At 44.5% G+C, this 16,070-nt stretch overlaps 1 protein-coding gene across 2 annotated transcripts in view; it reads right to left on the bottom strand.

Moving 5' to 3' along the window:
- Positions 1–16,070, bottom strand: part of LOC144768003 (early activation antigen CD69-like) — an 81,018-nt gene that overhangs the window by 46,076 nt on the left and 18,872 nt on the right. For both annotated transcript variants that reach the window (XM_078651395.1, XM_078651393.1), the window contains exons 2-4: positions 12,098–12,202; positions 6,758–6,978; positions 5,432–5,535 (exon numbers count right to left, since the gene is read on the bottom strand). In XM_078651395.1, coding sequence (XP_078507521.1) covers positions 5,432–5,535; positions 6,758–6,978; positions 12,098–12,202 — 430 coding nt within the window. The remainder of the gene's footprint in view (positions 1–5,431; positions 5,536–6,757; positions 6,979–12,097; positions 12,203–16,070) is intronic.

The following is a 16,070-nucleotide window of genomic DNA, read 5'->3' as shown; positions in this document are numbered from 1 at the left end:
CATCAAAAAGAATATAGTAAGGCCGATGGGTAGCCTCAATTGAATTTAGAAAAGCTCCAACCTGCACATGAAAATTTAGATTTTTTTCATACGTGAATTCAAATAAAATATTTCAGCATTTGTATATGTGCTTAATAAATGCTTGTTTCAGTATTTTTGTGTGTTGCTTTGCAGATCAAAGTATCAAGTTTGCCTAGGCTGGAATCCCCGGCTTCTAGTAATGATAAGTGGGGGTCCCTGGATTCCAATAAGGATTCAGTGGGGGTCCACAGTAGTGAAAAGGTCAATAAGCATTGGTGTAAAGCATTTAAAATGATCAAAACAATTTAAAAAACAACACAATAAAATCCAATTCTAAATTATAAAAATCGAGTAAAATGTGATAAAGAAAATGACACCAAAATTCAATAGTGGGAACCAGAGAGATGAATTTCTAAAGACTTAGGAGAAAAAGTGGGTTGAAAAAGAAAAGCACGAATGAGAATTGTTCACGTGCGGTCGGGAACTAGGGGCAATTTCAGTTTGAGGGCAGTATGTATACATAAAATGCGACTTAGGGCTAGATGTAGGTAATTCATATTTACCGACTCTTAAATACCGAATTTTACCGATTCGGTATTTAAGAGTCGGTAAATATGAAGGGGGGAGATGTAGGTATTACAGATTCTGTAAATACCGAATCTTTAAGATTCGGTATTTACCGAATCTGTAAATACCGAATCGGTATTGCCCATTGATTCCTATGGGCCTTGAAGCCCATAGGAATCAATGGGCAATACCGATTCTGTAATTACAGAATCGGTAAATACCGATTTTAGCAAGGGAGCAGGGGGTGTCACTTTGACACCCTCTAGCACCCCAAAGACGGGCATGTGTGCCATGTGGCACACAGACATGCCCTAAGGGCATGTCTGTCTGTCACATGGCTAGGTGTGCATGCACACATGTGCATGCACACCTGGATTCGGTATTTTACCACCCAATTGGATTGGGTGGTAAAATACCGATTCTTAAAGCCCTGTGGCACTCTGACATGTGCCAGCTACATCTGCATTTACAGAATCGGTATTTTACCGAGCCTGTATTTACCGATTCGGTAATTTTACGGAATCTGTAAATACAGAATCGGTAAAATACCGATTCTGTAAATGCATGCCCTACATCTGAAAACCCTAATACCGGTCGGAAACGGCCAAAATCGGTCGTTTCCGATCGGTATTAGGGCTCCTACATCTGGCCCATAGTCTCTGAAATAGAAGTTGAAATCCTTCAGTTTGGCAAGGCTATAGGCGCTGAAGTCCTCTCCAAGCCTGATAGCCACTGGACGCGGTCCCCTAAAGCCAGTGATTTTTGTAGAAAAAGCTCTGAGTAGAAGAAATTGGTTAAAGCAGGTGGTAAATGGGAGCAGAATTGTCCTCACAATAAAGAGTCTGTCAGTTGAGAAGTGTCTGGTAACTTTGGGCCAGATGTAGGTAAATATATTTTACCGACTCATAAATACCGAATTTTACCGATTCGGTATTTATGAATCGGTAAAATATAAGGAGGGAGATGTAGGTAAATCCAGATGTGGATTTACCGAATCGGTAAAAGTCGGTATTTACCGATTCGGTAAATACCGACCGGTAATGCCCATTCATTCCTATGGGCTTTGAAGCCCATAGGAATGAATGGGCATTACCGATTCGGTATTTACCGAATCGGTAAATACCGAATTTCACAAGGGTGCAGGGGGTGTCACTTTCACACCCTCTAGCACCCCCAAAACAGGGTCGGGTGCCATGTGGCACACAGACATGCCCTAAGGGCAGGTCTGCCTGTCATATGGCACAGGTGTGCATGCACACATGTGCATGCACACCGGAATCGGTATTTTACCATCAAATTGAATTTGATGGTAAAATACCGATTCGGTAAGGCTTGTGGGACTCAGAAGAGTCCCACCTACATATCAAATTTACCGAATCGGTAAAAATACCGATTCGGTATTTTACAGAATCGGTAAATTTACCGATCGGTAAATTTACCGATTCTGTAAAAATATGCCCCCCTACATCTCAAATTCCATTTACCGGTCGGTAACGGCCGAATTCGGCAGTTACCGACCGGTAAATGCCTACCTACATCTGGCCCTCTGTCAGCATAGTTATTCCCCATTGGTGGGACAATAGCTCATAACTGTACAGTGCAGCTGTGAACCACCAGCCAGGATTGCTAATCAGTAATTCCAGCTCTGATAGTTAGGACACCCTTGCACTACGTACATTTTAAGCAAACCTTTATACTGTTGTCTATTTCTCATTATGTCAGTTGCAGAGGGAGAATAGTGGGGAATACTGTGAGTGCCTAGTTTGTTTGTTCAATCAATCAATCAGCAAATTTGTAAAGCGCACTACTCACCCACAAGGGTCTCAAGGCGCTGGGAGGAGGGGGAGCCGCTACTGCTCGAACAGCCAGGTCTTCAGCTGTTTCCTGAAGGAGAGGTGGTCCTGGGTCAGCCGCAGGTGGGGGGGGGGAGGGAATTCCATGTCTTGGCCGCCAGGTAGGAGAAGGATCTTCCTCCGGCGGTGGCTTTGCGGATGCGTGGGACGGTGGCGAGGGCGAGGCTGGCGGAGCGGAGTTGGCGAGTGGGTGTGTAGAATGTGAGGTGGCTGTTGAGGTACTTCGGCCCGTGTCGTGGAGAGCCTTGTGTGCGTGGGTGAGGAGTCTGAACATGATCCTCTTGTTGACGGGGAGCCAGTGCAGGTCTTTCAGATGGGCGGAGATGTGGCTGTGGTGGGGGATGTCCAGGATGAGTCGTGCAGAGGCGTTCTGTATGCGCTGGAGTCTTTTCTGGAGTTTGGCTGTGGTTCCTGCGTAGAGGGCGTTCCCGTAGTCCAGGCGGCCGGTGACGAGGGCCTGGGTGACCGTCTTCCTGGTTTCTACAGGGATCCACCGGAAGATCTTTCGGAGCATGCGCAGGGTGTTGAAGCAGGTGGACGAGACAGCGTTGACTTGCTTGGTCATCGTGAGTGAGGAGTCCAGGATGAAGCCCAGGTTGCGTGCGTGCTCCGTTGGATTGGGGGCGGTGCCCAGGGCAGGGGGCCACCAGGAGTCGTCCCAGGCAGAGTTTGATGGTCCCAGGATGAGGACTTCCGTCTTGTCTGAGTTCAGTTTCAGACGGCTGAGCTTCGTCCATTCCGCAATGTCTTTCATTCCTTCCTGGAGGCTGGCTCTGGCTGTGGCGAGGTCGTTGGTGAGGGAGAGGATCAGCTGGGTGTCGTCGGCGTAGGAGATGATGTTGAGGTTGTGTTGGCGTGCGATGGCTGGGAGGGGACTCATGTAGATGTTGAAGAGGGTGGGGCTGAGCGAGGATCCTTGTGGGATGCCGCAGATGACTTCGGTGGCCGCGGAGCAGTAGGGGGGGAGGCGGACTCTCTGGGTTCTTCCGGCGAGGAATGATATGATCCACTCCAGGGCTGTTCCTTGGATTCCGGTGTTGCTGAGGCGATGTATCAGGGTGCGGTGGCAAACGTTGTCGAAGGCTGCTGAGAGGTCCAGGAGGATGAGGGCAACTGTTTCCCCGTTGTCGAGCATGGATCTGATGTTGTCGGTAGCTGCGATGAGGGCGGTCTCGGTGCTGTGGTTTGCTCGGAAGCCGGACTGCGAGGGGTCGAGGGATCCGTTGGTCTCGAGGAAGGTGGAGAGTTGTTTGTTGACGGTCTTCTCTATGACTTTGGCAGGAAAAGGGAGGAGTGAGATGGGGCGGAAGTTCTTGAGGTCGGTGGGGTCCACATTGGGTTTCTTCAGGAGGGCGCTGAGCTCGGCATGTTTCCAGCCGTCCGGGAAGGTGGCGGATGCGAACGAGCTGTTGATGATGTCCCGGAGTTGGGGTGCGATGATGGAGTCCGCTTTGTTGAAGATGTGATGTGGGCAGGGGTCCGTGGGGGAACCGGAGTGGATGGTGTTCATCGTGCGGGTGGTGACTTCTGTGTTGACCGGGGTCCAGGTGCAGAGGGTGGTGGTAGGGGGTGCTGGTTCGGTGGTTGGGTGCGGGGTTTGTGCGTCGAAGCTGTTGTGTATGTCGGTGATCTTGCGGTGAAAGAACGAGGCGAGTGAGTCACAGAGGTCTTGCGAGGGTGTGATGTCGTTGCTGCAGGCGCTGGGGTCGGCGAGCTCTTTGACGATTCTGAAGAGTTCCTTGCTGTGGTGGGTGCTGTTGTCCAGTCGTTCTTTGAATGCTGTTCTCTTGGTGGTGCGGATCAGCTGGTGGTGTTTTCGGGTGGCGTTTTTGAGGGCTGTCATGTTTTGTGTTGTCTGGTCGTGGCGCCAGGCTTTCTCAAGGGTGCTCCAGGTTTTCTTGGAGCTTTTGAGGTCGTCGGAGAACCACGAGGTTTTCTTGCTGCTGGGTCTGCTGGAGGGGTTCTTTAGCGGTGCAAGGTCATCTGCGCAGTTGGTGATCCACTGTGTGAGGTTGCGGGCTGCTTCGTTGGGGTCCGTCGTGTTGGTGGGAGGGTTCTGGCTGAGGGAGGTGGTGAGCTGGTTGGTGGTGATCTTGCTCCAGCTCCTGCAGGGTGCTTGTTGAGGGTGTTGGTATGTGGTGGTTCTACTGTAGTTGGCCTGGTACTTACAATAAGGGTACAAGAGTTTAGCTTTAGTAAGTGCAGAGTGTTTCTTTAGCTTTTGCATCTGCAGAATTTAGTTAAAACATAAATTGCTAGTTATAAATGGATATTTAGACCTCAAGAACAAACTGGTTAGGGAATAGAAAGTACAATATTGGGTTCTGTGTAACCGTGGAGGAGTGTGGATGTACTTACTATCTACCCTGAGCCCTACTGAGAAATGAGATTCCATGACATTCATTTATATGGGGTCGATGGAGGGGGGAGGGGGGGGTGGCGCTCTGCCTTGGAAGGAAGTAGACTCAGTTATGCTCCATTGTGCAGTAAAATTAGAGTGACCATTATTTCGGATACAAAAAACGCTCCAGTTAATATTGGGAAACAGGATTTGCTCTCACAACTTATATCACGTCTCTTCTTTATATGAATAAAAACAAGCATAAATTAGAACTAAGTGGCTAGTGTCAAGGTCTCAGAGATGCAGTGATGAGGCCCACCCAAAGAGCCATCATTTTTAGGGCTCTAAAACCTCTATGTGGTGTCTGCAAAAATGTCGAAAACGTTTGCACTTGTTGAAGTTTGCAAAGCTTCTATGTGAACTGCAACTGCATGCGTAAATTCCAACAACCTGAATTACACCGTTGCAGCTGTCATCAACTTTACAAAGTTTACGAAGCTTCGAAATCTTCATGGAGAGTGAAAAGGAAAACCGTAACATAACTAAGTTTGCAGCAAAACACAACAATAAAGTAAACACAGCTTCCTACCCTTGTGGTGTTGCATGCCCAGAATTCTGCAGAGAGATGACAGCAAGGGTGTAGACTTACCACTCATTGAAGATGGCCCCATTAACCCATCTGCGGACGCCATCTGTACCAGTTCTCAGTCCAATCCAATACTCAAGAGTTCCTTTGTGTTTCTTCAGGAAGTCCTTTAAAAGAGACCAGACAAGGTAGACCATCAAACATGACGAAGAAGGACTTGAAAGATTTCCATCAATTTATTGTGCGCAAATCTGCACACAAAACAGTCAGCTCTGCCCACCCGTATTGTCCTGGCAGAGAATTGTCAGGGGACTCGATGCAGGGTACGCTGTTATAGTCTTCACCATCTACACTGTTGTCACTCAATGAATATTATTTGTAAAGTTTGCTGTTACCGAAAATAGTACATGGATGCAGTAAGACGTTAGCTTTAAATGAAGGGAATTTATCACAATCCAAATAACCATCAATATAGCTTTATGGCCCGCCGTAGAGGGCTATACCGGCTATTAAAGGAGTATTGTCTGCACATTGTCAAAAGTATCTTAAATACTCACAATTCATGTTACCTCTTACTTGCAAAATTCTATCTGTCTACCACCAGAAATCTCCCACCTTATGTAGTGTAGTTAGGGTGCTATGTACAGCATTTCTTGTGGAAATGCGATTTTTTTTGTACAATAATTAGATTAATAAAATTGATTTGGAGTCCCCAGGGTGTATTTCCTATCCTCTCACCAATATGAGTTTTATGTTTAGCCATTTAGGCATCTCCTGTATCTCCATCATCTCCCACTTTACTTTTGGTAAGTATATCTATATTACCATTATGGCTTGGTACCCATTTTAGGATGGCCCTCCAAGTGTGCAAATGTACACGCGTTTTCGGATGACACAAAGAATTTAATGTGTATTATAGGAACAAGCACTAAAAAGACGCCCCCCTCCTCCCCACCCCCAAGGTGAGCATTCATCCACAGTGGTCATTTTTGAATGGGTTTGGTCAAATATTACAAATTAATTCAAATTCAAATTCAAATTCAAAAGATACTTTATTCGGTGTGTTTCAAACATAAAAGTGCATAGACATACAGTACATACAAAAAATAAAATACAATTACAGATGTTAAAAAGACTCGCTACATTAGGTCCATTAATTCAAAGACGACCACCGTGGATGTCCACACAACCATAAGTGTCATCTTCGAAGGTATTTGTAATGATTTCACAAACTCATTCAAAGATGCACACTCTGCATCCATGGAGGCTTCTTTATAAAAAAAACACACATACACATTGACAAAACCAATAAATTTCACTACCTACAGGCTTTGCCACTTCTTGTGTGTGTGTTTTTTTTTGCATGTTCCACATTTCCACATTCCTTACCAATTCGGGTTCTGTTTCAAATACAGCCAGGGTTGAATTCCACGAAGCACAGATGTCATTGCAAGACGTCCAATTGCCTTCTTCCTTAGAGAAATTGTAACATTTTCCCAGGTACCAGACCCACATTGCAGGACAAGGGGGAAGGAGAGTAATATTGGCTCTGAGAAAATGATTACCGTTGACATCATTGAGCTGACTCTGAGACTCACAGTTCTTTCTACCTAGAATTTGAAAGAAAATGTTTAATATGGTGAAGTTGCAGCAATATTTGTATGTCAGGTTAAATATGATTTAAACATCTCCCAACCAGAACAACGTGCACATTTCTTGAGTAAGCAAAGCAGTTCAAAGGGGCTGTTCAATGAACAGGGTGATTCACATAATTTTTAAACAATCTAAGAAACAACAAACAGCAAATTTGAAAGGACGGCACTTCTAAATAAATGTTTCTGAGACGTCAATCCAAATGAATTAAGAAATACCAACCTACAGAATAAACTTCCATAAAGCAATGAAAAAACCTCTCCATTTTGGCACATTCATCAAAAGCGAAGGAGCCAAGAAAGTATTGTACAACCCTCCATTAAAAACAAAGTAAATATAGCAAAAATGAGCGAACTTTCCTTGTAACAAGTTCAAAATTGAGCCTGCACAGCTAATAAATAAAACAATATGTGAAGAAGATTCGCTTTCCCTGAGTCTGTAGATTGCAAAATGGGGGTTCAAATAACCCATGAATTATTGTATTTTTTATTTTTGATAAAAAGAAATTTGGTAAAAAATATTTTAAACTTTATTAAGCATTGTATTTGCATTTTGGAGAAACTTTCACTTGAAGGGAACTTAACATCGATAAAAAAATACATAAAAATAAGTAATGGAAGTAAGACTGATCCGATTGGCTAACGGAATTTTTTAGAAGCTCTTGTGTGTTGATACAGTAGTACCAATGGAGCACATCGTATAACAAGAAAAGGGCGATCAAAAACACGCCCACATAGCAAAAGTGGGAGTTACTCTGAATGACAATCAACTAACATTTATTCTGGGGTTCAAGGGGTGTGTTTTAAGACCATCGCACAGTTATATCCCCCGTGATAGCATACAGAAAAACAAAAAATAACTGTGGGTCTGACAAAGAATTCAAAACATGCTATGTGTAGCTGGCTATGTATCTGTTATTCCTCTAGAGATGGAAGACAGAAAGGACAGTAAACCACTGTGGAAAAATGTCCATCAGTTACGCGATAGTGGGCGCCCAGTACATCATGTGGTCTACTCCACAGTAGTATACCCACCACTCTATCACCATAGATCAATATTGGAGAAAAAGAGTGATGGATGGATGTCTGGTGGATTGAGTTGTCGTAACTGTGAGCAGTGCAAAAAATTAAAGTGTGAAAATTGAAAAGTATAAGATTGGATGGTGCATACAATTTTCTTTTATTCTGGCGTTAAGCACCTCCAAGGTTAAAAATAATGTGCAAGTAAGTCAGGTGGTTCAAACAAATACCTTCTGACTGGGCTATCTGGTCGACATGTTTCTGCGGTTATTGGTCAAGTGTTACCATCCGCTTCCTCAGGACCCATTAACTTAGTTGCTACTGCTAAGTAAATAATAAGTGAAAATAGGACAATATACAAACATACAAAGTGTCACCTGTACACTTCCATTTTCTCCTGTGAGTGTCCATTTTTGATATAGCCAGCGAATCCACATGTAATGAAAAACACAATAACATAGCACTCACATTAGTTAAGGCTATCCCAAAGCACAATTTGTCAATATTTGTGATGTTATATCTAGGTCAAAGTTACCTTAGAGTATCCCACATTGTTAAAATAATAATCAATGTCTCACCTTAATTTGTAAGGGAAAACGCCTCACCTCACCTGGCAAACAGCTCAGGAAAATGAAGCACCGCTCTGTAGTGCAGAAAAATGTATACAGGGTCAGTGTCAATAAAGCGCAGTGTCTGGCAATAACAGAAGCCCAGCCAAGGTGGGTGCCCAGAAAGACATTCCACGCATGGGGGGCCCGTTAAACTATCGTAATGCCCGTAAATATGCCGGATGCGGTGTATTCGCCATCAATGTGCCGTGATATCAGCAGTCAGAGTGTTACCAGAGCTGCGGTGTAGGTAATAGTTATGTCTATTGCGTTATTCGCTAAAGATAGATAGGAGAGAGACGAGCCTCCAATAGGCGAAATGTAATCATGGTCTCACAATGTTAGTACCATCAAAGAAAAATGCATCTCTAACGGTAATGTCGCTCGCTCCAAAAAGACTAAGACCTAGTCATGAGCGCTCCCACCCATTCTGGCAAGCGGCGCATTACGAGCGCTGCTGGTCTATCAAAGAGTTAAATGAAGCCCCTCCTGCTGCCTTACCTATCCGTCGGTACTTCTGACAGCCGGCCGGGCTGTTTGGGGAGGTGCCGTGTAAGACGACGTGCACTTCCTTATTGATTCTGTGCCTGCGCATCAGATCATGCGCGCAGAGGCCAGAACTACCGCTGCTCATGGGAAGTGTAGTCCACATGAGTGACAGCGGGCGTGCATGCGCGCGAGTGTGATCAAAAGACTACAGGAAAGGGAAATGTAGTTCATTGCAAAGGCTATGCAATCGCGCTCGTTTCAGCCAGTAAATAGACCTAGTGACACGTCAAAGGACCACCATACCGAGGGGCATATCTGCAGTTATATTTAATTAAGGCTAAATTCATAATCTCCATAATATTAGTCAGATATCAGCACTGATGACTCGGTGATGTAATAGCAACTATCATCGCATGGAGGGTCCCTGAATGTAAAGAGACTCAGTGAAGTCCCAGACCGTGTTCTATCTTAATGCGGTCTCATTGAGTCCCTTGTATGTAAGTGTCCACCACACAAGACAATTATTGGTGTGATGAGCAGATCTACTGTAGACTGCCTAGTGTTTTCTGGTGTAGATTCTAATACAGTCAGTCTTAGGGTGGTCTGATGATCCGGAGCTCTCTTGTTAAGGAGCGACCCAGTGTGTATAGAGCTAAAACCCATCTTTGCGTGGAACAGGGGATTACTATTGAGCAGTGGGCCTAACAGTGACTCTATCTGGACAACCTCTGGGTAGGTTCTGTTCCATGTCTCATTGGCCAAGCCTAACTCAGGATAGCAGACGATGGCCAGCCAGGCAGATTTCTCAGAGTTCATGCATTGTCTATAGTGTCATCCACGGGATGTCTTCGTTGAGCCCGTTCTTGTCGCAGTTAAGCTTGTAGACCCATTTTTGTTCGATTCTGAACAAGTGTCTGGATATGTCCGTGATGTCGTTGAGTAAGGCTCTACTTTCATTCCAAATTTGGCGCAATTTCTTTAATTGGTTTTCAAGTACAGGCAAGCAAATATTCCTGGTATTTAAAATAGAAATTTCACTTTCTTCAACTGCCTTTCCTTCTGCCACTTGATGGGGTATGCACAAAACAATTCATGCAAAACTCATACTGATTAAACTCTGTGTTTTTGGAAACATTCCGCATCAACGTTATTAAGAAAATAAAAATGCATGTTCTTACCTAACTATAGTTACAAGGTCGCTACATGTCTATAGTTACATAGACAGAAATGTAGCACATAGCTGCCAGCCTGCCTCAAGCCAGGAGGATTACTTTCATCTCTCAGTTTTATTTAAGCTGCCAATACTAAGGGCCATATGTAGGTAATTGCCATTTACCGATTCTAAAATACCGAAATTTACCGATTCGGTATTTCAGAATCGGTAAATGGTATGTAGCAAATAATTCTGTAAATATTACCGAATCGGTAATATTCGGTATTTTAGACTCGGTATTTACCGATTCAGTAATTCCCATTCATTCCTATGGGAATTACCGAATCGGTAAATACCGATTCGGTAATAGGGGGAACACATTCAAGGGTGGCAGGGTGTCACATTGACACCCTGTGGCACCCCTGAATCGTGCATGTGTACACATGTGGCACACATACATGCCCTAAGGGCATGTATGTCTACCACATGGCGCAGTTAAAAAAGCACAAAATTGCTTTTTTTAAGGTTTTCGATATTTAACAACAACTTGTAGTTGGTGGTAAATAACGAATCCTTAAAGCACATAAGCACTCTTAAATGTGCTTCCTACATACCATCTACCGATTCGGTAAAAAATGTTTCGGTAAATACAGAATCGGTAAATACCGATTCTGTATTTACCGAATCATCACCTACATTGGAAATGGCTCAATACCAGTCGGTAAGCCTGAAATTTACCAAATTTCGGGTTTACCGAAAGGTAATGAGCCACCTACATCGGGCCCTTAGTGAGCTGGCATTTGTAGTTTTACTTGTTTTCATTATGTGTAAAAGGTTGCAGGTCCCACCATGCATAATGCAGTTGTCTAGAAAGCCAGACCTGATGGGAAGCCTCTGTCATAGTGTGGGGTGAGTTGAGGCTTCTACAGTGTGCAACGTACATACTTGCAGACCCAAGAATTGTGCTGTAAAAATAATTCATGCAAACTAAGGGCCAGATGTAGGAAGGCAATTACCGGTCGGTAACGGCCGAAATTGGCCGTTACCGACCGGTAATTGACTTTTCCTATGTAGGGGGCACATTTACCGATTCGGTAAATAACGAATCGGTATTTACCGATTCAGTATTTACCGAATCATCATTTACCGATTCGGTATTTACCGAATCGGTAAATGAAATGTAGGAAGCACTTCAAACAGTGCTTTTGGGCTCAAAGGATTCATTATTTACCACCTCCAGGCCTATAGGAATGAATGGCAAATACCGAATCGGTAATTACCGATTCGGTAAATACCGAATCTTACCGATTCTGTATTTTTTACCGATTAATTACCTACATAGGATTTACCGATTCTGAAATACCAAATCGGTAAAATTCGGTATTTTAGAATCGGTAAAACCTATTTACCTACATCTAGCCCTAATTTATGTAATCCGAATTTAGACATCTCTTACAATACATTTTAAACCTACACATTGCTGAAGGCTGCAAATATTTAATGTTTTAATCTACAGGGATCATAAGAGGTCAAGCACTATTTGTCTCTGTACCTGGCAAATAAAAACATAATTAGCACATTTGGGGGCCATTAATGGTCATAATTATTATTCTTGCATTTCGCCCTTATTAATATACTTAATGCTTATTGCAGCACACATTGCACTGACATTGCATGCACCGCTGTCGTAGGCATTATATAGCATATAATAATATGAGTGCTTACCCTACAGGCGATAAACTAGCACTATATAAAATAAAAGTAAAAAAAAAAAATTAAACCAAGGCAAGAATTGATGATAACTCACCTACAAAGAGACCAATCAAGGTGAGACAACAGATAAGCAAAACTATTGTAAGTCCAGCATGGAGTTTTTCTCTAGTAGTTTTGCAGCAATCTGTCCGTTCGTGACCTAGAAAATGTAAATATACATATATCATTACACTGCTTCGGTCCCCTCCTTGAAGTGTCCTTATATGCTCCCTCCCTCGTGCAATGACTCTACTAAACATTGCCACTCTAAAATTCACAACATTAAGACGGCCATCTTCATACTTCCCCCTGCCCTGCACCCTGCCGTGTTCTCCTCTCCGGATGGATGTCATGACAATGCTGGCTTTATACCGTGCTACCATTACAACGCATCCATCACAACGCAAGTCATTACAACGACTTGCGCTGTCGGCGCTGGATTTAGGAATAGTATGATTTACTATTCCAACTCCAGCCTACGTAACAGTAGGGAAGGTGTTGGAATAGTAAATCATACTATTCCTTAGTATATAGCGCCATCCAGCGCAAGTCGTTGTAACGACTTGCTTTGTGATGGCAGCGCGGTGTAAAGCCCGCGTTGTAATGGCTGTCTCCCTCCTCTCCTTCCCAAACCAACTCACCTCATCCCCAACGTCCCACCCACTAACCTCATTCCTATCCTCAAAACCGCCCATCCCTCTTGCACTCTTTTCTTGCATTTTTTCCTCCCAGCATAGGGCCTTGATAGCCCAGGTTTACTAATATTTGATGCAAGGCGGTGCAGCGACTCTTGTTGCTGCATTAAATCAAAGGGAGAGAGAAAACATGTGCCTATCAAATAAAATGGGACACCTTTTTTACTCCTGTCCAGTGCTGGCTCAATTCTAGCTGCCATGCTCGAACGCACACAACCTCCCGCCATGAAGCAACGGTGTGTGCACTCTAAAGCATAGGTTTTGTCCTGGAAGAGGACCCCTGTAATCCAAAAACTATTTGTAATACTTGCCCCATCTTGTGCATGTGCTGTACAATGCAGCACATATGCGAAAGCAGTAGCGGCCGTTGTTGAGAGTGCTGCCAAATGCGATGCAGTGCGCGCCACGAAATTCGTTTTATTTATTTTCATGTTTACTTACCTGTATTTGGCCGTATTCCGTAGTTTACTACCCTGCCCCTCCCCCGCCCCATGTCACCACCCGGCAGCCCTCCCACCACCGACCGCTACTGTGCAAAGGTGTAAAAACTAGGAGAAATGAAAACATTGCACATTGCTATGCCTGCCTCGAGGTGGTGTAAGGATGTGGCAAAAATCCCCATCTACTTATGTTAATGGATAGGGATTTGCATCGAAAACCATGGGTGGTTGCATGGGAACGCCCATGTCAGGGGCGTAACGCACACCACTGAAGTCCCTGCGACGCAGAGGGCCCCCAATTCAGCACAAAGACACTGAAGATCGGTGAGATATGGGATACTGAAGGACCCCTCTTTGTATTTTGCGGGCAGGTCCCCATTATTCTGCATTACGCCACAGGCCCATGTACCAAGCATGGAACACCCCACTGATGCAAAGTAGAGCATAGGGCAACTTTGCGTTACTTTGGGATACTTTCCAACCCAAATCCGGATTTGCGTTGGATAGAAAATCCCACACCACCATTTTACGCCAGGGATGTGTAACCAAAGTGATGCAAACGCGGAGCAACGCAGTTAGTAAATCTTCGCCTATCACCTTCCCATGTGAGCTTTTATCCCTTACTTATAGCTTCATATGCCCTTTTTACAGCCATTTAGCTCTAAATGCTTTAAGTCAAAAGTGGTGCTATCACTATTTCTGAGTTATTTTCCTTCTCTGAAATCTTTGCATGACTGGCTTTTAAAAGACTTACACAAGAGCTCTCTAGTAATAATCTATACAATCTCTAGATGATTTCATGCACTCCTCTTACTTAAACCTGCCCTGCTGAATGTTTCTAGCTTCATCACCTCCGCGCCACACATACCTGCACTACTGGATCCTTCGGCTGTCTTTGACTGTTGACTACTCAATTCTGAAGAATACCCTTGTTTCTCACTCAGTCCCTAACTCAATCCACAAATGGCTCCCATCCTACTTAACAAACCGCATATTCAGTCTTCCAGAGCCTATCTCTATCCTGCCCCACCACCTCATGCTCGGTGTCTTCCACGGACGCGTCTATTTTCCTGCTTTAATCAATTTTATTCTTTGTCCAACTCAGTGCTCTACAAAATTCCAAAATAAATACTACATCTTCCTTCACCTTCTCATACAATTTTCTGAGCAGGTGGTGCCCATGTCCTTTTTTCATTCTCATCCTTATCAGAGCAGGGCCTTTAAATGCCTCTCTGCCATGAGTCTCTTGATTATCATTCACTCACACACTCAGCTCTCCTCTGAAAAAGAACAGAACTACGGGGCATACTACCAAGGGGGGCGATGGGCAATTATCGCCGATTTAGTGGCCGTTTTCGGCCGCTAAGCGGCGATAATTCTATTGCCCTATTAGCAAGCTGTCGCTAACTGATGTTAGCGACAGCTTTTAGGCGAAAGTGAGCGGTTTGGGGCCCGCTTTGCATGTCAGCGAAGTTTATCGCTAATGACATGCAAAGTGGGCGTACCCAACCAGTTAGCGACTGAAAGCAGTCGCTAACGTTGCTATCGCCTATTAGCAAGGCAGGCGTAGCGTTGGGAATATTTGCGCTAAGCGTGAATATCTCCGAATACTAACACCTGCCCAGACCAGTTCTTAGCCATGTTATCCAATGGGAGGTGGATAACATGGCTAAGAGCATTTTGTCGCTAATGCGTGAATATCACTGTATTCTCAGCGATATTCACGCATTTCGCCGCTATCGCGAGATATTTTACCACAATGGAGAAAAACGTTGCTAATAGCATGTTTTCTCCGCTAACATATCCAGCGATAGGCAGCGATAAAAAATATTGTCGCTAAGCCTATTTAGCGATAAATATTGCTACTTGTTGGTAATATGCCCCACAGCCCTGCTGCTCCCAACCCAAAGATCAAATCACCGCTTTTCTTCCCCAAAAAGTCTTTCTCCCCGTTCTCTCCCCCACTCCTTCCCATGTGCAGGAAACCCTGGCATGTTTGACTCTCAAATGGGTCTTAAATTCTTCATGGGCAACACAGGCATGGCTGTGACATATAAACAACTAAACATCATAAAGGGTTGGTTCATTTAATGGTAAATCACTCATCAATTTTTTGGATATGAGCAGACTAGACAACCGCTACATGGTCCCAGTAGGTCTTCCAAAGTGTGATTTCTAAAAGATTAACAAGGTCAACACCTTTGCCACTCACACACTTTTCTATCTCCACCACCAGAATCCCTCACTCATATCTGGCACCTTTCTGTCTCTACAACCAGCATCCCTCACTGACATCCAGCACATTCCTGACTCTTCCAAGAGTATCCATCACTCACATCCAGCACTTTTCTGTCTCTACCACTAGCATCCCTCGCTCACATTCTGCGCTTTTCTGTCTCTACCACCAGATTCCCTCACTCACTACAAGCACTTTTCTGTCTCTCAGGAGTCGAATCAGACTTCATTGTCTATGCCCCAACCGCAGGAGTCGAATCAGACTTCATCGTCTCTGCGAGCCACAGGAGTCGAATCAGACTTCATTGTCTCTGCGTCAGCCGCAGGAGTCGAATCAGACTTCATTGTCTATGCCCCAACCGCAGGAGTCGAATCAGACTTCATCGTCTCTGCGAGCCACATGAGTCGAATCAGGCTTCATTGTCTCTGCTCCAGCCGCAGGAGTCGAATCAGACTTCATTGTCTATGCCCAGCCACAGGAGTCGAATCAGACTTTATTGATTATGCCCAGCCACAGGAGTTGAATCAGACTTCATTGTCTCTGCGAGCCACATGAGTCGAATCAGACTTCATTGTCTATGCCCCAACCGCAGGAGTCGAATCAGACTTCATCGTCTCTGCGAGCCACAGGAGTTGAATCAGACTTCATTGTCTCTGC

Source organism: Lissotriton helveticus, chromosome 7, assembly GCF_964261635.1.
Source record: "Lissotriton helveticus chromosome 7, aLisHel1.1, whole genome shotgun sequence".
Lineage (NCBI taxonomy): Eukaryota > Metazoa > Chordata > Amphibia > Caudata > Salamandridae > Lissotriton > Lissotriton helveticus.
The sequence above is the reverse complement of the archived record's forward strand: the minus strand, read 5'-3'. Positions and strand labels throughout refer to the sequence as shown.